A 22,808-nucleotide genomic window follows, 5' to 3' on the forward strand; every position below is an offset into this window, starting at 1 on the left:
AATAAATTTTGGGAAGGTTTGAGAATTTATGGAGTGCAACTAAAATTGTTTGGGAGGGTTATTGGGAGGGTTGAAAAATTAGAATGAGTTGGATGAATGTTATTGGATGATTTTGGGAAGGTTGATATTATAACTTAAAAACTCTAATTAATAAAATAATACTCATTTTCAAAGACTAAAAGTAAACATATAGGTACAACGGGGGTTATACGTATACAAAATTCCGTATATATAAATTCTTATTCAAGTCAAAGATTTTTGGCCAGCGTTTACAAACACACAAACACACACACAAAATAAATCGGAATCTGTCTCTCCGCCACCAATCACCACCTACTCCGTCACCTGTCACATTTATCACATTCACACTCATAATTATTCATAACTTATTACATATATACATACATACAAATATATATTTACTCCATACATACATACATATATTATTACTGTATAACTCATTAATATATATAACAAACATAAATAGAGTGTAAGAGAGTGAGATCGGAAAAATGACGTCATCAAAGAGGTTCATAGTTGAAGTTGAACCAGCGGTTGAAGCTAAAGACGGAAAACCATCACTTGGACCGGTTTACAGAAGTATCTATGCTAAAGACGGTTTCCCTCCTCCTATTCCGGGCCAAGAATCTTGCTGGGATGTTTTCCGGTCAGTTTATATATATATATATATATATTATATTTAGAAAATTTTATTCTTTTTTGGATCTGTATTTTAATGTATTTTTTTCCATCGAAGTTTTTAACTTTTACACATTGTAATGAAATTGGAATAAACTTTGATACTTGTTTGACTTTTATTTTTCTTGTTTTTCTTGATTTTGGGTCATAGTTGACTTTTTCTTTCTTGAGTTTAAATCATGTTTGACTTTTATATTTGGATGATTTCAAGGTGTGAGATTAAACATATGGATTTTGCTAATCATAGGTTAACACGCCGTAAAAATTTTTTACATAAAAAAACCGCCCCTTAAAGATAATCAAATTTAACAGCCATGTACAATACTTTAGTGCTAAGTAAGGGCTATGATTACAAAGTAGAGATGTATGGTTGATTTGGATAAAGATTAGTTCTTTAAGTTAAATCTTGAGTTTTGTAAAAGTTTAAGAGATAAAGTTAACAACTTTTATTGTATTTGGAGTGCCTGTTAAAGTTAGAAAGCTTTTTTAAGACGATTATTATCCGTTGATTGAGATAGTATTGTAATTTAAGTTTGTTATATGAAGTTTTGGATTAGTACATGCTAAGTGGACACAAACGGTTTTAGACCTTTAGTGGTTGGTTAATGTTAAAGATGTACTATTTGATTACGTGCGGATTGCGATAGCCTTAAGTACAATGCCTAACTTAAAACTGAATTAGGTTTTGTATTTGATATATAGACGTAAGACATCTTTGAGGAAAAGATCATTTAGATGATATCGTAAGTTAATTTGAACCTGTAAATGACAGGATAGTTGTTTTTTTTTTTTTACGAACTTATACTTCATATTCTAGATGCAATAAGAGATTGAGAATTTTAAGCTTAAGCCCATGTGAAATTTTAGTTGAAACTCTTTTAAGTGAAGTCTTGAGTTTTGGTAATAGTTGGGTGAAACTGGTGGTTTATGGGGGTGATGTGGAGTTTCAATATAGAAGTGTGGTGGTGGTCCGGTGGAAGGTTCAAATCCTTAGAGTTATGATTCGGTGACCGTTTGGACATTGGAGAATAGTAGACTATGGGTAGATGAATCTGTGTATGCTCAATTCCGTTTTGTTTTTATATCTTTTGAGGATCTATCTAACCTCCTTTTCATCTGAAAAAATGTATCTAGGAGTCTAGGAAATTGAAATTTGGGAGCTAAAGGTATATTGCTGTCCTGAAACTCGTCTCATCCATGGAAAACAGTTTTCGGGTAGTCTTGAAGAGAATTCTAGTATTTTCATCTTTGTGAAGCCCCACAAGTATCATAGTATGCAATAACAATGCTATTGCTAACTTGTTACCTCTCTTATACTGATTTATAGCCATATTATGGTCAATGCTAACATGAAGACCTAAATAGCAGTTATCTTAACCATTTTAAACCATTTTAAATTTTGTAGATATTAATGAAAATATCATGAAGAAAAAAAATTATTGCATGGATTGTTTTCATCCTATTATGCCATCTGTTGCATCTGAATGCATTTTAGTATTGAAATTCTTGATCTCTGCTCTACTGCTATGCTCTTTAAAAGTAAAGCTCAAATTAAAAGTTGTATATTTGTATGGTTGTGTTGCAGCATGTCCGTGGAGAAATACCCCGATAATCGAATGCTTGGCACCCGTCATTTGGTGGATGGAAAGGTATGTCGGTGTCTGTTATTTGATAATGAACAGTAACTGTTTATATTTCCCTTTATCTTTTATATTGTTTAATATATTTATAATCTTATATGTATATATACGTTGTTAACTCTGCAGCATGGACCATATGTTTGGTTAACTTACAAACAAGTATATGAGAAGGTGATTCGAGTTGGAAATGCTATTCGTGCTTGTGGTGTTGAGCCTGTGAGTGACCTGATGAATTAGATTATTTTTTGTTTATTTATTGCCCATTTTTAACTTTTGTTTTATATATCTATACGATTTGAACTCTTCACTTGTCCTTTCTGCTGGTGTTTAAAACTTCAATTAGCGCACTTCATTATATCAGGTTTTTATGCTTACAAAAATTGATTGATGATATAGGGGAGCCCGTGTGGGATTTATGGTGCCAATTGTGCAGAATGGGTTATCGCAATGGAGGTACTTTATAGGTCTTTGGCTTTTAAAACACACCACCATGGATTAAAAATGTCATTAAATTTCTTATCCTGGGAACCTGATAGAGTTGTGATCTAATACTTGTAATCCAATGCAGGCATGTAATGCGCATGGATTGTACTGTGTACCTTTATATGATACTTTAGGTAAGTCAAAGTTTCAGATCAACATGTTCTTTTCCATTCCTTTTCTTCCGTGTTATCTAGTACATATGTTTAATTTTGACCATCTATCTACATATAGGTGCTGGTGCAATAGAATTTATTATCTCTCATGCCGAGGTTAAAATTGCTTTTGTGGAAGAGAAGAAACTCCCTGAGGTAATTGGTCTTTGCTCAGTTCGTATCTATAGAAAAAAATGCTTAAAATGTTTGCAGTTGAACTAATATATTTCTGTTGGTGGTCTAGCTGTTAAAAACATTTCCCGCAGCTGGAGAGTACCTGAAAAGTAAGTTAATCATCATGTCTAGTTTATTAGAATCGAAATGCATTTTAAAGATACTAATATGTATGCTTTCTTCCAGCAATTGTGAGCTTCGGGAAAGTTACTCCTGAACAAAGAAAACAAGTTGAAAACTTAGGTTTGGTAATACATTCATGGGAGGAGTTTTTGTCACTGGTATGCTTATGACTCTTATTATCTGAGAGTGTATACGGATCTTATATAGTGATTATCTTTTCTTTTTTTCCAGATGAATTATATTGACTTAAAATTTTTGCTGCTTTTATATACTTGCAGGGTGATGACAAAAACTTTGACCTGCCATTGAAGAAGAAAACGGACATCTGTACAATAATGTACACTAGTGGGACAACTGGTGATCCTAAAGGTGTCCTGATATCAAATAACTGCATTGTAACAATGATGGCTGGTGTCAAGCGTCTGCTAGATAGTGCAAACGAATCAGTAAGTTCTCCCACTTCTAATTCAATGGATAAAAGCTGTTGTTTTACGTTGTTAGCTTTTTTATTAAATGTATACTTAAGAACAGATTGCTTCTTTTTTTTTTTTTTGTCTTTTCTCTTACTTGTCAATGATCATTTTCCAGTTGAATCCAAATGATGTCTATCTCTCCTTTCTACCTCTGGCTCACATATTTGATCGGTTGATTGAAGAATGTTTCATCAATAACGGGGCATCTATAGGTTTTTGGCGTGGGGTAAGCAGATTAATATTTTGTTTGTAATTTTACTAGTAGGTTGGATTATGAGGGGATTGATTGATGATCTAGTCTGACCAAGACCAAAGATGGATCATTTCCAGGACTGACACATGTATTGATTAATTATTATAATATGTATGTATATATATATATATATAGGATGTTAAATTGCTGGTTGAAGACATAGCGGAGTTGAAACCTACTATTTTCTGTGCTGTTCCTCGAGTCCTTGATAGGATTTATGGAGGTACCTTTCCGTGACTCACAACTCACAAGATTCCTTATATAATTTATTTTGCTGTTGGTAATTGCTTCCTGTTCTTTTTTTTTACCAGGTATGCAACAGAAAACTGCTGCTAATAATTTTATCGTACGTAGCATATTTAATCTAGCCTATTCATAGTAAGTACTATTTCTGTATATCATGGAGTATCTGAATGGTCCTAAATATCATTTTCTCTTGGAAGTTCCGTTAAGTTTGGTTGATATGGATTTATATGTTAAACTTGTACAGCAAGGCACATCATATGAAGGCAGGTAAAAAGCATTCAGAGGCATCTCCGTTAAGTGACAAAATTGTCTTCAGTAAGGTGTGGTATCAACTTGAATGAGTTTTTTTGTTAAACATGATAATGTTGGCATGACTCTTGTTTTATCTATTATTTTTCAGGTTAAAAAAGCTCTAGGAGGGAATGTACGCATCATTTTATCTGGAGCTGCTCCTCTAGCTTCACATGTAGAAGCTTATTTGAAAGTAGTTGCATGTTGTCACGTTCTTCAAGGATATGGTACTATTTTGATGTATACATTTTTCTGAAGTTGTAAATTGGCTTTTGCTGTTCTATCTTGAGGTGGCAATATGGGTTAGGTCAACCCTGTTTTCCTTCAAATTGGGTGATTTTTAGTATGGCCTGAAAGGGGTTTGGTTAAGGAAACTCATGAAATTTTGTCCACATGATTTTTTTAGTATTTTAATGACTTGGTGTCAGGTATGACTATCAAATTTCTCAAATGGTAGTATAATCTTTTTGATATGATTTCAGAAGTTTTTTATTAAAATCCTATCTTGGATACTTTTGACACAGTCAACCTATTTCTTCCATATCCTTTGTAACTAATTTTATGGATTTACCTGTACAACCTGTGCGAGATAAAACCTAAATAAGATTTTTTGATAATTTAGTGGGTTAAAGTTTTCACCTCTAAAATAACTCTTGATGTTTCAAACATTCTAAACTGTTATGATCTTACCTGTTTGACACATCTGAAAATTATAGTCCAAATCGACTAAATCATTAGTAAAGTGACCGAAGTTGCAACCTCGACATTATGTGATGATATTATCATGGATTCCAGAAATATTGTGATTACAGATGAAACTCGCAAAATCAAGAACCAACAATTTCACTACAAAGTACAAACTTAATACTTTTACTGTAATGTAGGTCTGACGGAGACTTGTGCTGGATCATTTGTCTCGTTGCCTAATGAAATGGATATGCTGGGTACAGTGGGACCACCCGTACCAAATTTGGATGCTCGATTGGTATCTGTTCCTGAAATGAATTATGATGCTCTTTCAAGCACACCACAGGGAGAAGTATGCATAAGAGGGGATGTTCTATTTTCTGGGTATCACAAGCGTGAGGACCTTACAAAAGAAGTCCTAGTTGATGGCTGGTTCCATACAGGTGTGCCTTCAGAGTAGTTTTCCATTTAATGTATTATTACTCAGTACATTAACAAATGTCTCTAATTCATGTTATGTTATAGGGGATATTGGTGAGTGGCAGCCAAATGGAAGCCTGAAAATTATTGACCGCAAGAAAAACATTTTCAAGCTTTCGCAAGGAGAATACGTGGCAGTTGAAAATCTGGAGAATGTTTTTGGACAAGTTTCCGACATCGACTCGGTATGCATTCTAACATAACAATAAACATGTACTATATTGGTGGAAAGGGTTATGCGTTGAAATTGTCTTTTGTGGAATGGGTCAAATGTATTGGTTCGTTTTAAGTTAATATGCTTACAACTGATATGAAGAATCTTCGACCGACTATCTCAGGTATGGATATATGGAAACAGCTTTGAGTCTTGTCTTGTAGCTATTGTTAACCCAAATAAGCAAGCCGTTGAACATTTTGCGGAGGCACATAACATCTCTGGGGATTTTGAATCACTATGCGAAAACCCCAAGGTCAAAGAATACATTTTGGCAGAGCTCACTAGAATTGGCAAAGATAAAAAGGTTATTTATTTTTTACATGATTGTTAATTTTTGTCTTGTTACGCTTGTCGAAGGAAACTTTAACGGTGATGATATTCCTGCAGTTAAAAGGCTTTGAATTCCCGAAAGCCGTCCACCTTGACCCTGTTCCTTTTGACATGGAACGTGACCTTCTGACCCCAACATTCAAGAAGAAAAGGCCCCAAATGCTCAAACATTACCAGGTATTTAACTATTTATACTTTATCTGTATTCTATCCTCGCAAGTTGAATACGAAAAACTTTAATCAATATGTTTCTGCTTATATAACGTTTGATACTTTGATTGGTTGATTTTCAAATATTGTATTTCTAAATTCAATGCAAAATGTCATTCTTTTGAAAAATGAAAAATAACACTAATTTTGCTATGATGAGTGGCTGGGAGTTAGCCTTAAAAAAAATAAGTCCATTTTAGCAAGCCTACGGTGGCATTTTCTAATTTAAGACCCATTTTTTTTTCGTTTACTTTCTCGTCAAATATAGGTTGATGACTATGGTTATAGTCTTTATTCGCATCTTACACTCTTGCTTGTTTATACCATTTATCTGATGTAACAACTTCTCGCTTTCTTGCAGAATGTAATTGATAACATGTACAAGACTATTAACAAAAAGTGAAGTGCTGCATAAACATGGTGTATTTTCCTTCCCTTAGATGCGTAAAGGTTTTCTGTCACCTTTAGCGACCAAGGGTTTATTTGTTTTGAACTCTTTTTCTTTAATATGCTATTTTGTACAGATGTGTCATATTTTGGGATAATTTGTGTACCTATTCTACTATGCGTTATATTATACAATATATTATACAATATAATTAGGGGGAAGTGAAAGTGGTGCTGTTAGGCATCTAAATTGGGTGAAATCCCTCTCACATGCTAATTTTTTAATATGGGAAAAATTATGGAGGCCATTATTTATGTATTAAATATTTTTAGGGGTTATTTACTGAAATAGTACCTAGACTATCCACTATATTACTTATTTTATACCTATAACTTTAAAATTACTCTCATCATATCCTAACTTATCAATTCTCCACACGGACGATACCTGACCTGATGGGCGTCAATTTGGCCGTTAAGTTGGGGTTTGACTACGGTAAATTATAAAGTTTTAGGTATGAAACCAGTAATATAGTGGATAGTCCATGTGTCATTTATGTAATTAACCATTATTATTATTATTATTATTATTATTATTATTATTATTATTATTATTATTATTATTACTACTACTATAATTTCTTGTAAATCCTATTAATTTCTAATGGAAGTGATGTTTTTACTATTATTATTATTATTATTATTATTATTATGGTGGTTGTTGTTTTAATTACTCAAAGTATTATTTTGGAATAAATAATTTTAAAAAGTACATTGATATTTTTTGTAGATATTTACTTTTATTTTATAAAAGAATACTTTATTTTTATAAAAAATATTGTAAATATTTAGTCTTTTTATTAAAAACTATTAATCAATTAAATTATAGATCCATGATGATTTTATTTATTTTTTATTTAAAAAAAATAAGTAAATCGGAAGCAGGACATTAATTTCATGTTAAACATTGATAAATGAACGTGAAGTCTTGAATGGATACCACCAAATGGAGTTGATTAAATCTGTTTTGAGCTGATTCAAACCGTACATAGTAGTTGTACAGGTACTAATGCAATACAAGAAATTATGATATTCTTTTCGGTTCACCCCTTTAAAAAAGAAGATTGAAAAATATTTTTTATAAAAATAAAAACTTTGTACTAAAAATAATCTTTTATAAAAGAAAATATTATTTTATTAAAAATAAATTTTTTAAATAATAGTTTTTGAAATATTAATAGTTTTTAATAAAAAATTAAATATTTACAATAATTTTTAATAAAAATAAAGTATTCTTTTATAAAATAAATATAAATATTTACAAAAAAAAAAAATATCAATGTACTTTGTGTAATTAAAAAAAAAACCAACAACAACCATAATAATAATAATAATAATAATAATAATAATAATAATAACAACAACAACATAAATGATATCTGGTCTATCCACCATATTACTGGTTTCATACCTAAAACTTTAAAATTTACGGTAGTCATACCCCAACTTAACGACCAAACTGACGTCCGTCAAGTCGGTATCGTCCGGTTGTGGGACAACCCAACCGGGTCTGTTTTAAGTTTTAACCCAAACTCGTTATGCAACCCACACGACCTGTGCTCATCTTGCCACCTCTGATCTCTTTTGAACAATATACATGGTAATTTTATACCAAAACCTAATGCATCACCTGTTTTATGCATGCTAGTCGAAGCTTTGTTTTGGATATATCATTGACATGTCCATCCAAGAACTTGTTAACTTTGTGTTTCACCGAACCCAAGTGGTCCACGCTTTTAATCAGGGATTTCAAGATGTATACGTTTAAGCTCTCTAACATCCTAGGTTAGCTAAAGAGAAATAAGCTAATTAAGTAGTAAAAAAAAACCTCAATGCCACTTACATTTGTTTCTGATCATTCTTGTAAGAATCATCAAAATGCTCTGCAGCTGAGTACAACTGCTCTCTTACATTTCTCAAATCCTATATAATGCAGAAAATGAACACAATCCATAACTTGGGACTACGGTCAGATTCGTAGTTCAGTGTGTGTATATGTTAGAAAGGTGAAATGTTAAACTCAAATATATACCATACTTGATCTTTTCCAATCTAGCATGTGAGCAAGACCTTGAGCCCATTGGAAAAGTTAGAAGTGGGAAGCTGATCTTTAGCGTTAGATATTGTATTCTTGCTCTCCATTAGGACGTATACGAACCCAAATTTTCTTCACTTGCATAAACACTAGAATAAACTCAACAAACAAACATAGACATCAATAATGTAAACTTCAAAGTTGTAGCTCCGGCCATATGAAACCTGAGCTTTTGTATTTGTATGGATGAATAAAAAGTTTAATTATATCATAAAGCAACTTCTTGTATCTTGTTAATCTGAGTAAGAATGGGACTTTGTGAGGAGAAGGTTTGTGGGAGTTGGGAACATAATCAAACACTCCACTTTTTAGGGGAGATTCCGAGATTATGTGGATTTGATGCAGATTAGGTAGATAATCTCACATGGGTTTAGTAGTTTCATGCAAGTTGGGCCATGGATACGTCGATATTATATTACATCACACAGATGGAAACGTACGTGGGCAGATTAAATTTGTATGCTAGTATGTCGTAATTGGTAAGTTTTCGTCACAATTCTAGCTGTCTAGCTAGGTGACCTGCCAACTTTTTCCGTGTACTTGTATAAGCAATTAAACGAAAACGTATTGACAAAGTAATTATAATTCGGGTTTTTCTAACAAAACAAGTTTGAAAGGACCTTTAAATCACCATCAATAAAATATAGCCGGAAGCTTTTGATCGTTTTTTACATAAACGGGTTGAAATGCAGTTCGGAGCTAAGGGCGCTGGCCGGTGCTTAGCCACCCCCAACCGGCCACCTTTTCATTACAACGTTCACTAGTGACCGATAAATTCAATGATTTTTGTGGTCAAGCCACCCCCTTTCTAAATCTGGTGGATCTCCAACTTGATGAAAGATATGAGAAGCAAGAACAACGAATCAACCTTATGAGTTATGCCAGTATTCAGAAATCGTTATCAGAGTTGCTTATTTTCGTTCATCTAATCAGGCGACGGTGGAAGTTCAGCCGGGACTTAGGAATTGGGAGCATATTGGAGAAGATGTAAAATAGTAAATGATATTAATTACTTAATAGATATATAAAATGCATTATATTTTGGATGGGGAATTGATTGGGTCTTGGGACACATGTTCACTATTTAAAGATTTACATGACTAATTCTCTAGTTTATATATATATATATATATATATATATAAACAATATAAAACAGTTTTGATCCTGACATTTTAAAGGCATCCACCTCAACTTAAACATATTTTTAAACATTGACACGTAGGATTTTTTCTACATGGCATCCCCATATTTGTTTCCCACAATATGTTTATAAATTATAATAATAATAATAATTTCTCGATCTGGAGTTTCGGCTTGTAAAGAAGTTGATATCGGTCTTAGGGGAGATAGAGACATCCCCTTATGTCCTGCTGACATGTTGCTTTACTCGTGGGATAGAGGGCTTGATGTATGCGTTGATTTGACAGGTTCATCACCATTGACGCAGACTAGTACAACAGACCAAACGGAGGAGGTGATGGCAGTTAGATTTTCCGGTGAGATTGAGAGAAATAAGAAGAGAAAGAGAGGATAATGAAAGGGTTCTATTTTTGTGAGAGTGAAAAGTGAAGTTGAGATAAAAAAAAAAGTAAGGCTTAGATTTTCAGGGTAAAAATGGAGGGAGTTTTGATTTTAGGTGAAAACAATTGGAGGGATTTTCAAATTTTTTGGGTATAAAGTGGAAGGACATTTTTAGGTGAAAAGTTTTTCTAAGACATCAATTTTTCCTATGACTTTTATAATATTTTACTATATTTCTGTATTATAAGTTTTATTTGTAATCAATTAATATTTGTTGTCTCATCCGAAAAACTACCATTACCGTTGTCGTCCTCGTCAAATGATAAAATACCTCCATGGCCTCGGGTCTAGAAGTTCATAGTACCATGGTTTCTCAGCAAAATAAAAAAAAAAGCCACCAATTCCTTTTTTTCATAGGAGAAGAAAGTGACATTCATAGGTGGAATACTTGAATCTGAGGAAAAAAAATATGATGAAGAGATGGGTTATAATTTCCATGATAGTGATAGAAAGAGTTGAGATAAAAGTGGACAAGTGGTTGTAAATATATATATATATATATATATATATATATATATAAACAATATAAAACAGTAGTTATCATGACATTTTAAAGGCATCCATCTCAACTTAAACCTATTTTTAAACATTGACACGTAGGATTTCTTCGACATGGCATCCCCATATTTGTTTCCCACAATATATTTATAAATTATAATAATAATAATAATAATAATAATAATAATAATAATAATAATAATAATAATAATAATAATAATTTCTCGATCTGGAGTTTCGGCTCGTAAAGAAGTTGATATCGGTCTTAGGAGAGAAGGAGACATCCCTTTACGTCCTGCTGACATGTTGCTTTACTCGTAAGATGGAGAGCTTGATGTATGTGTTGATTTGACAGGTTCATCACCATTGACGCAGACTAGTATGGTTGACTTTATGCCTGGCAGCGCGGTGGTTGAGGTTGCACAACGTAAACGCGCCAAATATAAGTCTAAGTGCGCGGATATTGGTAATGGATTTCTTCCGTTCTCATTCTCCTCTTTAGGGGAACTTGAAAAGGATGCTGTTACTATCCTGAAACGGATCCGAAAGTTCTCCGTGACTCAAGACGTTGGAGCACGTTCGGCTGCTCATATATTTAGTAGGATTGATTTTGCTATAGCTAGAGGAATGGGGGCCCAGATAGTATCGCGGCTCCCCACTAATTTCTTGTAAATTTTTTTTAAAGTTTCAATAAAAGTTGTTTTTATAAAAATAAAATAAAATAATAATAATAATAATAATGATAATAATGATAATAATAACAATATATTTTCTTTGCTATTGTTTTCAATATATTATTATCGATCTTGGATGTAATAAAATCTTCTAATAGTGTTACCATAGTTATATAAGTGCCTTCGCAGGTGATTGTTGCTTTTAAAAGGTTTTGAAAAGTGATTTTGCTTACTTCTTAAATGTTACTCTACAAATTTTGTTGTCAGATGATGTATTTTTTACTAATATATATTTATATATTTTATTTCTTAGAGATTACTTATATATTGATTTACAAAAACAATGAGATGTTATAGTTTTAACTTTCATTACACCTTAACTTAATTTTATATCTATCAATAGTGCATCTAAAAATTTCGTATCATTATATGTTAATTATGCAATAAGTATTTTACTTTTTATTCATGTACTTTTAGAAAAATAAACGTAAATATTACTCCATATAATAGTATGCTAACTATACAAAACAGTCAAAACTTAATTGATTACTCTCAATGTTAATATTAAAACTTTGATAAAATTTAAATTAACAACCGCACATCGTGCGGGTAAAAAAACTTGTATATATATATATATATAGGGTAGAGATCCAGAGAGAAGGTTCTTAAGAAGAGAAGGGAGAGAAGGTTCGTTTTTTTATTTTTTTTTTAGCTTGTTTTTTTTACTTTTATTCTTTTTTTCACTTTTCTTATTCTTTTTTTAATTAATTCAATCCATACAAAAATTTAAAAAAATAAATAAAAAAAAAAAATTTAACCCGAGTTAGTGAGTTATACATGTAAGAGTACGGTACGGGCTTCGCCCTTAAGGATATTAATAAGGGTAGCTGGTAGGAGTGATAGATCATAGAGGGTGATAGGTTATAGGGGATGATCCGTGATGGGGTGATCCACCTCACGGGCTTCGCCCTTAGCTATTATGGCTCCGCCATAAGTCGAAAGGCTTCGCCTATAGCTTACGGGTTACGCCCTTAAAAAAAATATATTTTTAAAACTTTTTTAGAATTTTTATGTGGAATAAGTTAATTAAAGAGAGAATGAAAAACGTGAAAAAAAAAGGAAAAAGGTTTTTAAAACAAGTTAAAAAAAATCAAAAACGAACCTTCTCACCCTTCTCTTCTTAAGGTACCTTCTCATTTAATCTCTATCCTATATATATATATATAAAACAAAAAAATATTTAAAAATGTTGCATATTATTTTTCATCTAAATCCCGATATTTTGTATTTCCTTTTAGAATGGTTTTTAAGTTCTATGTATCTATTTGGATGTATCTTTTATGAAAAGGAATTATTAGGAGAAAATTTTGAAAAGTCATACAAACCAAAATTACCTAATGGTAAAAAAAAAGTAAAATTCAAAGTTAATTAACATACACGAGCATGGTATGCAGCGGTGGTGATGGAGAAGGCGATCTAGTGTTGTCAGTGATGATACTATTAATGGTGTTGGTGGTGGTATCAATTGGTGTAAGTTGATGTAATTGTGATAGTGGAAAAATTTAGAAGATAAGGGCTAAAATGTTAATTATTGAAATAAAAGGTTTAGAGTGTAAATTATAATTCATTAATAGCAAAACATAAAAAGTTAAGGGTAGTTCTGGTAATTCAAAGGTAGAATTACCTAGAATAAAAAAAGACAATTTTCTTTATAAGGGAGTAAAGATGTACTCCGGATGATTAAATTTTGTTTATAGTCAAGCTTACTAATAATTAGTATTTGACTATTAAATTGAATTATAACTACTAGATTTTACACCTGTATCAAATACAAAGATTTTACAATTTATTAATATTAGAATTAGTATATGGAACAATAAAAAAAAGCTTATAACAATATACTTGGAAAAAAAATTAAGATATTTAAATATTAATACTGAATGTTAAATCATATCAAGGTTGGATGGTGTAGTATAGTTTCTTTTATACAAACTTTTTTAGAGAAACAATATCTTAACTTTGATTACACATTTGACCAAGTTTTCACTGAGATCTCGCAAAAGTAAATTTATTTTCATTAGGCATAGTTGTTAAGAACAATAAATGTAGCGGTTGGTTCGTGAGGTATTCAAAGATTTAATGTGTTTTGATTTTATGTGTATAGTTCAGTTTATATATGAAGAATGTGTAACAAGATTTTTGACCAGGTTTGACTCAGTTTTTTTGAAAAAAACCGAATCCGACCCGATCTCTAACCGAAAATAAAAACCGAAAACCCAAACCGGTTAGTAGCCGCCGGGTTGGGTCAAACGTGGTTGTTAACCAGTTTCGGGTTCGGGTTCCGACTCGGTTTTTTTACACCTCTACCTCTCGAATTGGGTGAGTTCTAGTCGGGCACCAAGCTTATGAAAAGTTAACGAACTTATTCAAGACGGCAAATTTAGCCAATTTACATATACATGGTCACATGGGCCAATATGGGTTATGTTATAATCTTTTTTGTTAGAAGAGGAACATGTAGTGACTTGTAACAAGATTTTTGTTTAGGTTATATTTAAGACTCTATTTCTCCTATTTGTCAGGCCAAAGCCTAACCCAAGTTTCAACAATTATACAATGAAACAAAGTTGAACATGCCAAATTGAGATAAAAAAGATAAAAATTCAGGAGTAATGGGTTTCAGATAATAACAAAGGCTGGAACACAATAAAGCTTGTACTAGTCATAAGGTAGCAACAACATACCTAAGATCTAAAATGAAACAGTCCAAACTTATTTAGTTATCGACATTACGAGAACGATTTTATATTAAAAGCCCAACTGAACCATCTGAGACTGCAGAACTTCTCTTGATAATGATGACGGCCCACTTTGAAGATCTTGAGAATTTGTTTAGAAGACAAACGCTCGCAGATAGCAGCAACATCGTCAATCACCAGATCATAGAGGCTTTTGATATGCAGACTTACTGCAGCCTAAATGAAATGAAAACATAATATTAATTAGAAACGAGAAAACGAATAAACCAGATCGAGTAGATACAAAACAAACAATAAGAATTGAAATGATAAAAGTATAATAATGATAATGAAGAAGATAATACTCATAATAAAGGACACAATGGAAAACAGAAGTGGTAAAACTTGAAGGTTAATTGAATATATGCATATCCATACTATAATAAAACAAAAGGCACACATGTTTAAGCTAAAACCAAGTAGCCCAAGATCGAGTTTGATCCCTTCGAGTCAAACTATTATTGAGCTCAAAGCCCCAAGGGCCAAAAATCCAAGCTCGAGCTTTTAAAACTGGTTTTGAACCTTAAAGCACAATATGCTCTACCTGGGCTTGTGTGGATTTTGATTTTTCTACAAAAGTGTGTACAGAATGAGTTCAGTCATAGAAATTGAAAGGTTGTGTGTATTATCAAAGCTCTTGGAGCTGAGCTCCAACCCATGGCCTTGCTATAGGAGTGGTTTTAATTAGCTTATTAGCATTGAACCATAGCTTAATTTCAAACAAATGAGCTTATTTTGCTACACAATACAAGCCCAAAATGACTCGGAGATAAAGGAAAATACAAATCCTGTATAGCTGATATAGGATCTCGTGGAACAGAATTTGATTCTGGATTCTGCGGTTAATGTTAAGGCTAAATAATAATGATAATTAAGAGATAAAATATTAACAATAATAATAATATAATGATGATGATGATGATCATCAAATAAATAGAAAACACACACACACACACACACACACACATAGAGATGTACATCTAAAATATCCAAAGGAAGGTGGTAATCCGGACACTGATAGATGGCTTGGAGAAATTTGGAATCGAATTTCTTGAGCTGCTTCTTTTGTTGGGCAGTGAGGTCTTCATCATCATATTGGAGAAATTTGGAATTGAATATTTTGAGCTTCTTCTTCTGTTGGGCGGCGAAGTCTTCATCATTCTCGTCGTCATCATCATCATCGCCATCATAAAGAGAATGCTGGAGCTTGATCTTCGCACGATTTTTACAATAGCGAAGAACCATTTGAAGGGTGTTGCAGCGGATAGGAATAATTAACAGGCGGCCGTAACATTCGTTCTTGAGCATCATGCGGATAAAAAAAGACTCACTCGATGCCACAGATGGAATCCAGCTCAACGTGCTGACCGTGCAAAGCTACAAACGTCAGCAGCTTCTTCTTCTTCTCACTCTCCATCTTGATTTGATATGACTTAACTGCTTCCTTCGTCTTCTTACTAAACTCCATAAACTTGATTTGATCCACCTTCTTCCAACTCTCCAACTGAGCCGCCTTCTGACACTCCATTATCTTGAATTGAGCCTCTTCCTCCTCCTCACTCTCCACCTTCAACTCACTATCCTCATGGTCTGAATCATCTTGGTCTGAATCCTCAGGAAACAGATTATTCAAATCCAAGATAGTGGTGGGGTTTTGGGTTGCGATGGTGGAACTTGGTGGTTTCAAAGGCAGAAGGTGATGATGTCGGTTGTATCTACTTCGCTGCCAGAATTATTGCTACCGGATCCCATTTTTCAATTTTTTCCGATTGGTTTTTTCCCCCGATGTACAACCACATGATCAAATGCAATGCCTCTGATGATCTAGATTGGTATGTTGGGCTTTGAATTTATATTGATTGATGCCGATTATTTAGTAAACTAGACACGTTTACTTCATTATTCAAGTGATGAGATAGGGTAAGATTTCACCAAATTAAATCCTAACTATATATATGTAGGTCGAAACATAAGGATAGGAGGAGGAGAGAGAATCGGGATTTAGATAAAAGGAAGGAAAGACGAAAGAAAGAAAGAAGGGAAGGAAAGAAGGATTGGATATATTCTAGTCTAAATTAATTGTATACATACATAAAGATCGGCCGAGGTTAGTTAAAGGGAATCAAGAGAGAGAGGGACAAGAGAGAGAGGGAAAATCCTAAGGAAAGGAAGGATTGGATAATTTCTAGTCTAATGTTAATTAATATATGTGTATATATATATATATATATATATATATATATATATATATTATATATATATATATATATATATATATATATATATATGGTCGAAGTTAAAGGAAGGAAAGAAAGATAAGGGAGGCCTTGGAGGAAGGACGAAAGTGGGGGCCCACCTGGCAAGCCTTCAAGGAAAGACAACAAGTAGAGAGAGAAGGGAGAATGAAGAGAGAGGGGAAAAAGCCATTGAGGACTTCCAGGCTAAAGATGGGGCCCACTGGCGAGCTCGAAGCTTAGGAAAGGGATCCTTCTAGCAAACCTTGGAGGAGAGAGAGAGTCATGCTTAGAGAGAAAGAGAGAAAGGAAAAGCTCTTTAAGGAGCAGGCCTTCACACGTGGGTCCACGCCTAGGCCGGATAACAGGGCTTAGATAATTTAATTTAAGGCAAGCCTTTCAGGAAAAAGAGACTAAGCGTGGCCCAATTGTCTAGCCTTACCAGGCCGACCATGTCCAGCTTTCACATATATACTTGGTATGGTTGCCTAACCTTAGAAACTTCTAAATCGGACATACTTATTTGAATGAATACTATCAAACATTCTAGTACATAAATGATAGGAGACAGTACTCTAGAACATTCGATACCTCGTATGTCATATCGAGTACTGGGCCAGGGCCCATTTGCACGGCCCAAATTACAAGGAAACCCTAATCTGATAGCTTATATATATCTTCCATGATTGGTTGTCAGAGGGCATTCATACACATCATTCCACAAATTACATTAATTCATCACAACATTCTCTGCAACAGCAACAACAGAGAATATACAACATCATCAATATATTTTTCATCATCAATCAATCATTACATAATCATCATATTACGTTTAATATCCTCCATAGATCGATACATCTCTATGGGAAAATCATTATACACCTTAGATTCGTCAAGAATTTATTAGGTTTGCACTCTTATTTGAGGAGATCTTGACGATTTTCATGGTTAAACCCACTTTTTTGATTGAGCTCCACTTTTCATGCTCAAACATTGGCGCCATCCGTGAATTTACTGATCACTGACGGTTTTTTGTGTTCTTGCAAAGAAAAAATCATCTTTTTTCTTGTCTATTCGTTGTTTGTTTCTTAGATTCACATGGAAGAATTTACTTCTGTTTCTCAAGTTGTGCCTTCTGGTTTGGGGAAGGGTATTGAGGGAGATGGATCTCTAGTAATAAATCTAGAAACATCTGAAATTTCTAATGTTCCAAATATGGTTGATGAAAAAATTTCAGATTATGCTTCTAGATCTGGTGAAGTGGTAACAAATGCAACAAATGTTGTTTCTAGTGATGAGTCTGGGTTGCCACCCAAGGTTAGCTTTGGATCTAGCCTTAGTAGTATTAGTGTGGGACCACTCTTCTCCACCTTCATCTTCTATACCTCTCTCTTTATCTTTGTTGTCAACCTCTCCACCTAGTGTATCTCCTATCACTATGCTCTTTTCTGGTCCTAGCCAGTTAAGTTCTCACATGGCTAGCTTAGTTAACTCAGCCATCCCTGAAGGTCAGACTTCTTTGCAATCAATGGCTAACTCCTCTCAATCGGTGACTATACAGGAGAGCCATTTGTTAGAGTTGATAAAGCTAGCTGCCAAGGGCACTCAACAAGTGCAGGCTCCACCTCCTCCCCCAACTGATTGGTTTTCTCAACTCTCTATTGCGCTAAGGCCAACCCCACCTCAATCAGCCCCACAACCTCCCCCACAGCCTACAGGCATGGAGTCAATTATGAAGTTGTTAGTGGACGAAATGAAAAAGAAAAAGCAGGTAGAGCCTACTCCTGAGCCGGCCAACCCAGCAAAAGAGATGTTAAAGATGCTAAAGATAGAGGCGAGAGAAGAGGCAGATGAGCAAGCAAGGGTGGCCACAGTGCCAAAGTCTGCAACAAAGTCAAGATTTTGTGACTGGGTAGCAAACTATGCCTTCCCTGATGGGCAGAAGGTTCCCACTATTGTTGGCACTAATGATGGAACTAGAGACCCGGAAGATCACCTTGCCATCTATGATCAAGTCGTGTTAATAGAAAAATTGGTGGACCCCGTAGCATGTCACTTATTCCCAGGCACCTTACAAGGTTATGCCTTAGAGTGGTTCACTAAGCTTCCAGAGAAAAGCATAAAAGACTATGCAGACTTAAAAAAGAATTCATAGCTCAGTTTGCCCAGCAGAATAAGCGTAAGAGAAACCACCTTGAAGCCCACTTGATTAGGCAAAGAGGTGGGGAATCATTGAAAGACTTTATTGCAAGATACACTAAGGAGTGTCAAAAAAAAATATCGGGTCTCCCCGAAAGCCAACAGGTCTCAGGTTTTACTTTGGCATTACTCCCTGGCGATCTTCAGGACGATCTAAGCAAGAGAATTCCATTAACGTTTGGAGAAGCTACTGATAGGGCGTTTGATTTCATTCGCTATAGGGAAACTGCACTCCTTGTAAAAGGAGCAGTTGGGAAGGATAGGCCTAGGGAAAATCTTGGAACGGGAAGCTCTGGTGGTGGAAGATATGATGTTAGAAGAAATGATAGAAGCTCTGATGATGTCGGTTGTATCTACTTCGCTGCCAGAATTATGGCTACCGGATCCCATCTTTCAATTTTTTCCGATTGGTTTTTTCCCCTGATGTACAACCACATGATCAAATGCAATGCCTCTGATGATCTAGATTGGTATGTTGGGCTTTGTATTTATATTGATTGATGACGATTATTTAGTAAACTAGACACATTTACTTCATTATTCAAGCGAGTTAAAACCACTTTTATTGTGTGTTCATTGGATCCTAAATACATTTGCTTCGTCACTTTTCCATTTAGATATTTCGACAAAGTGCAAATGGATTGGGTTTAGTGGAAGAGATTTAAACAACAAAAATAGAAAAGAAAAGTGGGGGAAAAAAAGAAGGAAGAGAAAAACGAAAGTGGTAACAGAATATATCACCATTGGTCCTTTAGAGGTGTGAAAAGACTAGAATACCCTCACGTGGGAGGCATGTGGAGCGGTTAACGGAGTTGGGTTGACGGTCAACAAGTCAAAAGACGAAACGTGAAGCTTATCCTTCTATAAAGGATGATCCCTGACGTTTTTGAAGCATAGGGATGAAACGTGTGACCTCCGCTTATAAATATAATAGTATTTAATTAGATTTGTAATAGTATTTAATTAGATTTGCTAAAAAGTAACTGAAAAAAACAAAAAGGATGGTGCTGGTTGTAATAAACTATCCGCTTATAAATATAATAGTATTTAATTAGATTTGCTAAAAAGTAACTGACTTATCGTAAATAACATCAATTTCGTTGCTGACATCAAAATAGGGTGTTTGGATGCTATCCCGCTGTATCCTTCGTCAACCACCATCGCATGGTCAATTGGTGCTAGAATCCAGGGTGTATATGTAAAAAACGGGTGACCAGCAAAACTCAAAGGATTTGGTGTTTTCGGTGTAGATGAGGATGATTTTAAAAGTGACTACATAATTATATATTATTTTTTTATGGATGAAACTACAGTAAATGGTAAATGGAATCGAAAGAAAATGAAAAGATGGAAGAGAGATAGAGAGTAGAGAGAACGGTGATTAAAAGAGAAAATGAAAGGTGTGTTGCTAATATTAAAATATATGTGGCGAAAAAGTTTGAAGAAGCTTGTCTTTATAGATAGGGAGGACTCTGATAGAAATCCTGAGTGATGAGGTTGACGTGTCAATGAAAAAGTCACATGGTGATTCTTTCAACTGTATTTTACCTTCTAAGGTAAAGATGCATGTGGACCAAAGACAAGAGTTTTCTTTCTCATACCCGATTTGGTAAAGAAGACAAAGGCATCTGGTTTCAAGTTTTTCAAGCCAATGAGGTCTCAACAACCACCATCAATCACTATCAAAGCAAGGCTGTGTTACCCTAATTTCTCCCTTATATAAAGAAACACAGCCGCAACACAATGTGTTTGGCATCATAAAGTATGTGTCACAATGTGTTTAAATTTCTTTTTTTCTGTCATAATTTTATCTACATATCCGTTTCATTTGTTGTTTCATTCATTTAATCGTATACTGAATTTTAAGGGTTTTTAAGTGTTGTTTGAAATAAAAACAAGTGTTAATATTTGTTACCGAATATAACACTATAAAGTAGGTTTTGTAGCACTTTTGATTGTTTGTTTTATACAATTTTTTCTTAACCTTGATATGCTTTTGTAGTGTACATTTATCATTATATATATATATATATATATATATATATATATATATATATATATATATTATGTAATTACAAATTTTTTGTGTCCTTATGTGTCACGGGGCGAAGCCCGAGCACAAAAACTAGTTACTCATATTTTGTGTATCATTTATTCTTTTCCGATATGTCAAACGCATTAAAAATACACCAATATATAAATATATTAGTTTTTTAACCCACGCTTAACAGCAGATATACCGAGCATAGTGCAACTAGAGTATGTGCTTAAAGGCTATCTTAACAGGTTCGGCAGGAACGGAACTACATTAAGCCGAAGGGTATCCCGGGCTACAGGTCCGCTCAACTTATGTAGTGTATTTTTTCTGAAATACCTTGATTTTTTTATCGATGCTACGAGTCAACAAAATTTGGGATACCGGTCAACGTGGATAAACACATTTAGACATAAACCCATTAACATTTAACACGATTTTCATTCAAAAATTAGACCAAATCATCAAGAACATGAACTTGAAAACGTACATTTTTAATTTGCTTAAAAACCCAACAAATGTTGTTGTTACCTGATAAATGATTCAAGAAGTATGTTTTGATTATCACAAGGATGCCAAAAGTACAAACGATTTCGATTAAACGTTTCAAAATCAAGAGATGCCCTAGTGTGTGTTTTATGGCGTTTTGGTGTGTGTTCTAGTGAGAGAGTGGAGAGACGGAGAAGATGGTGAATATGGTTTTCTCTCTCTAAAGTCTTTTATTTATAGTCTTCCCATAATAAATGAACTTAATAAATGCAAGGACTATTTATGAACATTTGAACTAGAACTTTTATGAACACGAACGTTTACGAACCGAACTTTAGTATTTAATCATAAACTCGTCATATAAATCAAGAATTAAGATCAAATTGACCTTCATATAAGCACATAATTGGGTCTAAAGTACGTCAAGAACTTAAATAAATTGAACTGTCTAGCCGTTTTAATGGCGAAAGTACGATTCGAGGAACTTATTTAGAACATTTCTAAAACGGTTATTACACCTTTAAACTATATTGCATACGAACGAGTCATCTGCCTGAGAGTGTGTAGTAGTTAGTTCTAGGGTATTTCTTGTTTATAAATTTAAAACTAGATTTTAAACATCACCCCCTAAAATTTTTATTTTTTTACTTTCCATACATATACTAAAAAAGAATATGACATGTACGTTCTCTTAGCATGAAATGTACAAGTGCTTATAGCACATACTTATATTTGCTAATTTTCATTTTAAGCCCTTAAAGTTTTTATCTTTTTACTTTTCATCCCACATTAAAATTTTCATTTTCATTTTTTTGACACTAAACTTTTAAGTTTTCATGTTTTTATCAAACAACTTTCACACATTTACAGTTTTACTTAAAAAGTAATATGACATGTATAAGTCCTCTAAGCATGGAATGTACAACTTCTTATAACCCACATATACTAAAAAGTAATATGACATGTACAAGTCCTCTAAGCATATAATGTACAAGTTCTTATAGCACATACTTATATTTACTAATTTTCATTTTAACCCCTTATAGTTTCTATCTTTTTACTTTTCACCCTACATTAAAGTTTTCATTTTCATTTTTTTTTTTGACACTAATCCTTTTAAGTTTTCATGTTTTCATCAAACAACTTTCACACACTTACGGTTTTACCTTTAAACATTTGGTTTTGATTATTTTTATCCGTATATATATATATAATGTTTTCAACATATAATAATTTTTATCATCGTCACGTCTCACGCTCATGTAACATTTTAAAAACATTATTATATTCTCTTTA

General features: G+C 33.5%; 2 protein-coding genes across 2 annotated transcripts; one reads left to right on the plus strand and one right to left on the minus strand.

Annotated features, from left to right (window-relative positions):
• Positions 1-263: 263 nt before the first annotated feature.
• Positions 264-7,054, plus strand: LOC122599138 (long chain acyl-CoA synthetase 4-like). Its single transcript, XM_043771595.1, has 19 exons — positions 264-667; positions 2,285-2,348; positions 2,466-2,555; positions 2,736-2,792; positions 2,908-2,956; positions 3,054-3,130; positions 3,219-3,258; positions 3,335-3,429; positions 3,550-3,717; positions 3,860-3,970; positions 4,133-4,220; positions 4,309-4,375; positions 4,488-4,563; positions 4,644-4,761; positions 5,419-5,664; positions 5,747-5,886; positions 6,040-6,222; positions 6,306-6,425; positions 6,820-7,054. The coding sequence occupies exons 1-19, from the start codon at positions 513-515 to the stop codon at positions 6,859-6,861; spliced, it is 1,986 nt and encodes a 661-aa protein (XP_043627530.1). The 5' UTR covers positions 264-512; the 3' UTR covers positions 6,862-7,054.
• A 7,400-nt stretch (positions 7,055-14,454) lies between these two features.
• On the minus strand, positions 14,455-16,622 carry LOC122602108. The gene is made up of 2 exons (XM_043774836.1): positions 15,531-16,622; positions 14,455-14,729 (listed from the first exon to the last, which is right to left on the minus strand). The coding sequence occupies exons 1-2, from the start codon at positions 15,861-15,863 to the stop codon at positions 14,544-14,546; spliced, it is 519 nt and encodes a 172-aa protein (XP_043630771.1). The 5' UTR covers positions 15,864-16,622; the 3' UTR covers positions 14,455-14,543.
• Between the last annotated feature and the right edge of the window lie 6,186 nt (positions 16,623-22,808).

Source organism: Erigeron canadensis, chromosome 5 (assembly GCF_010389155.1).
Source record: "Erigeron canadensis isolate Cc75 chromosome 5, C_canadensis_v1, whole genome shotgun sequence".
NCBI lineage: Eukaryota > Viridiplantae > Streptophyta > Magnoliopsida > Asterales > Asteraceae > Erigeron > Erigeron canadensis.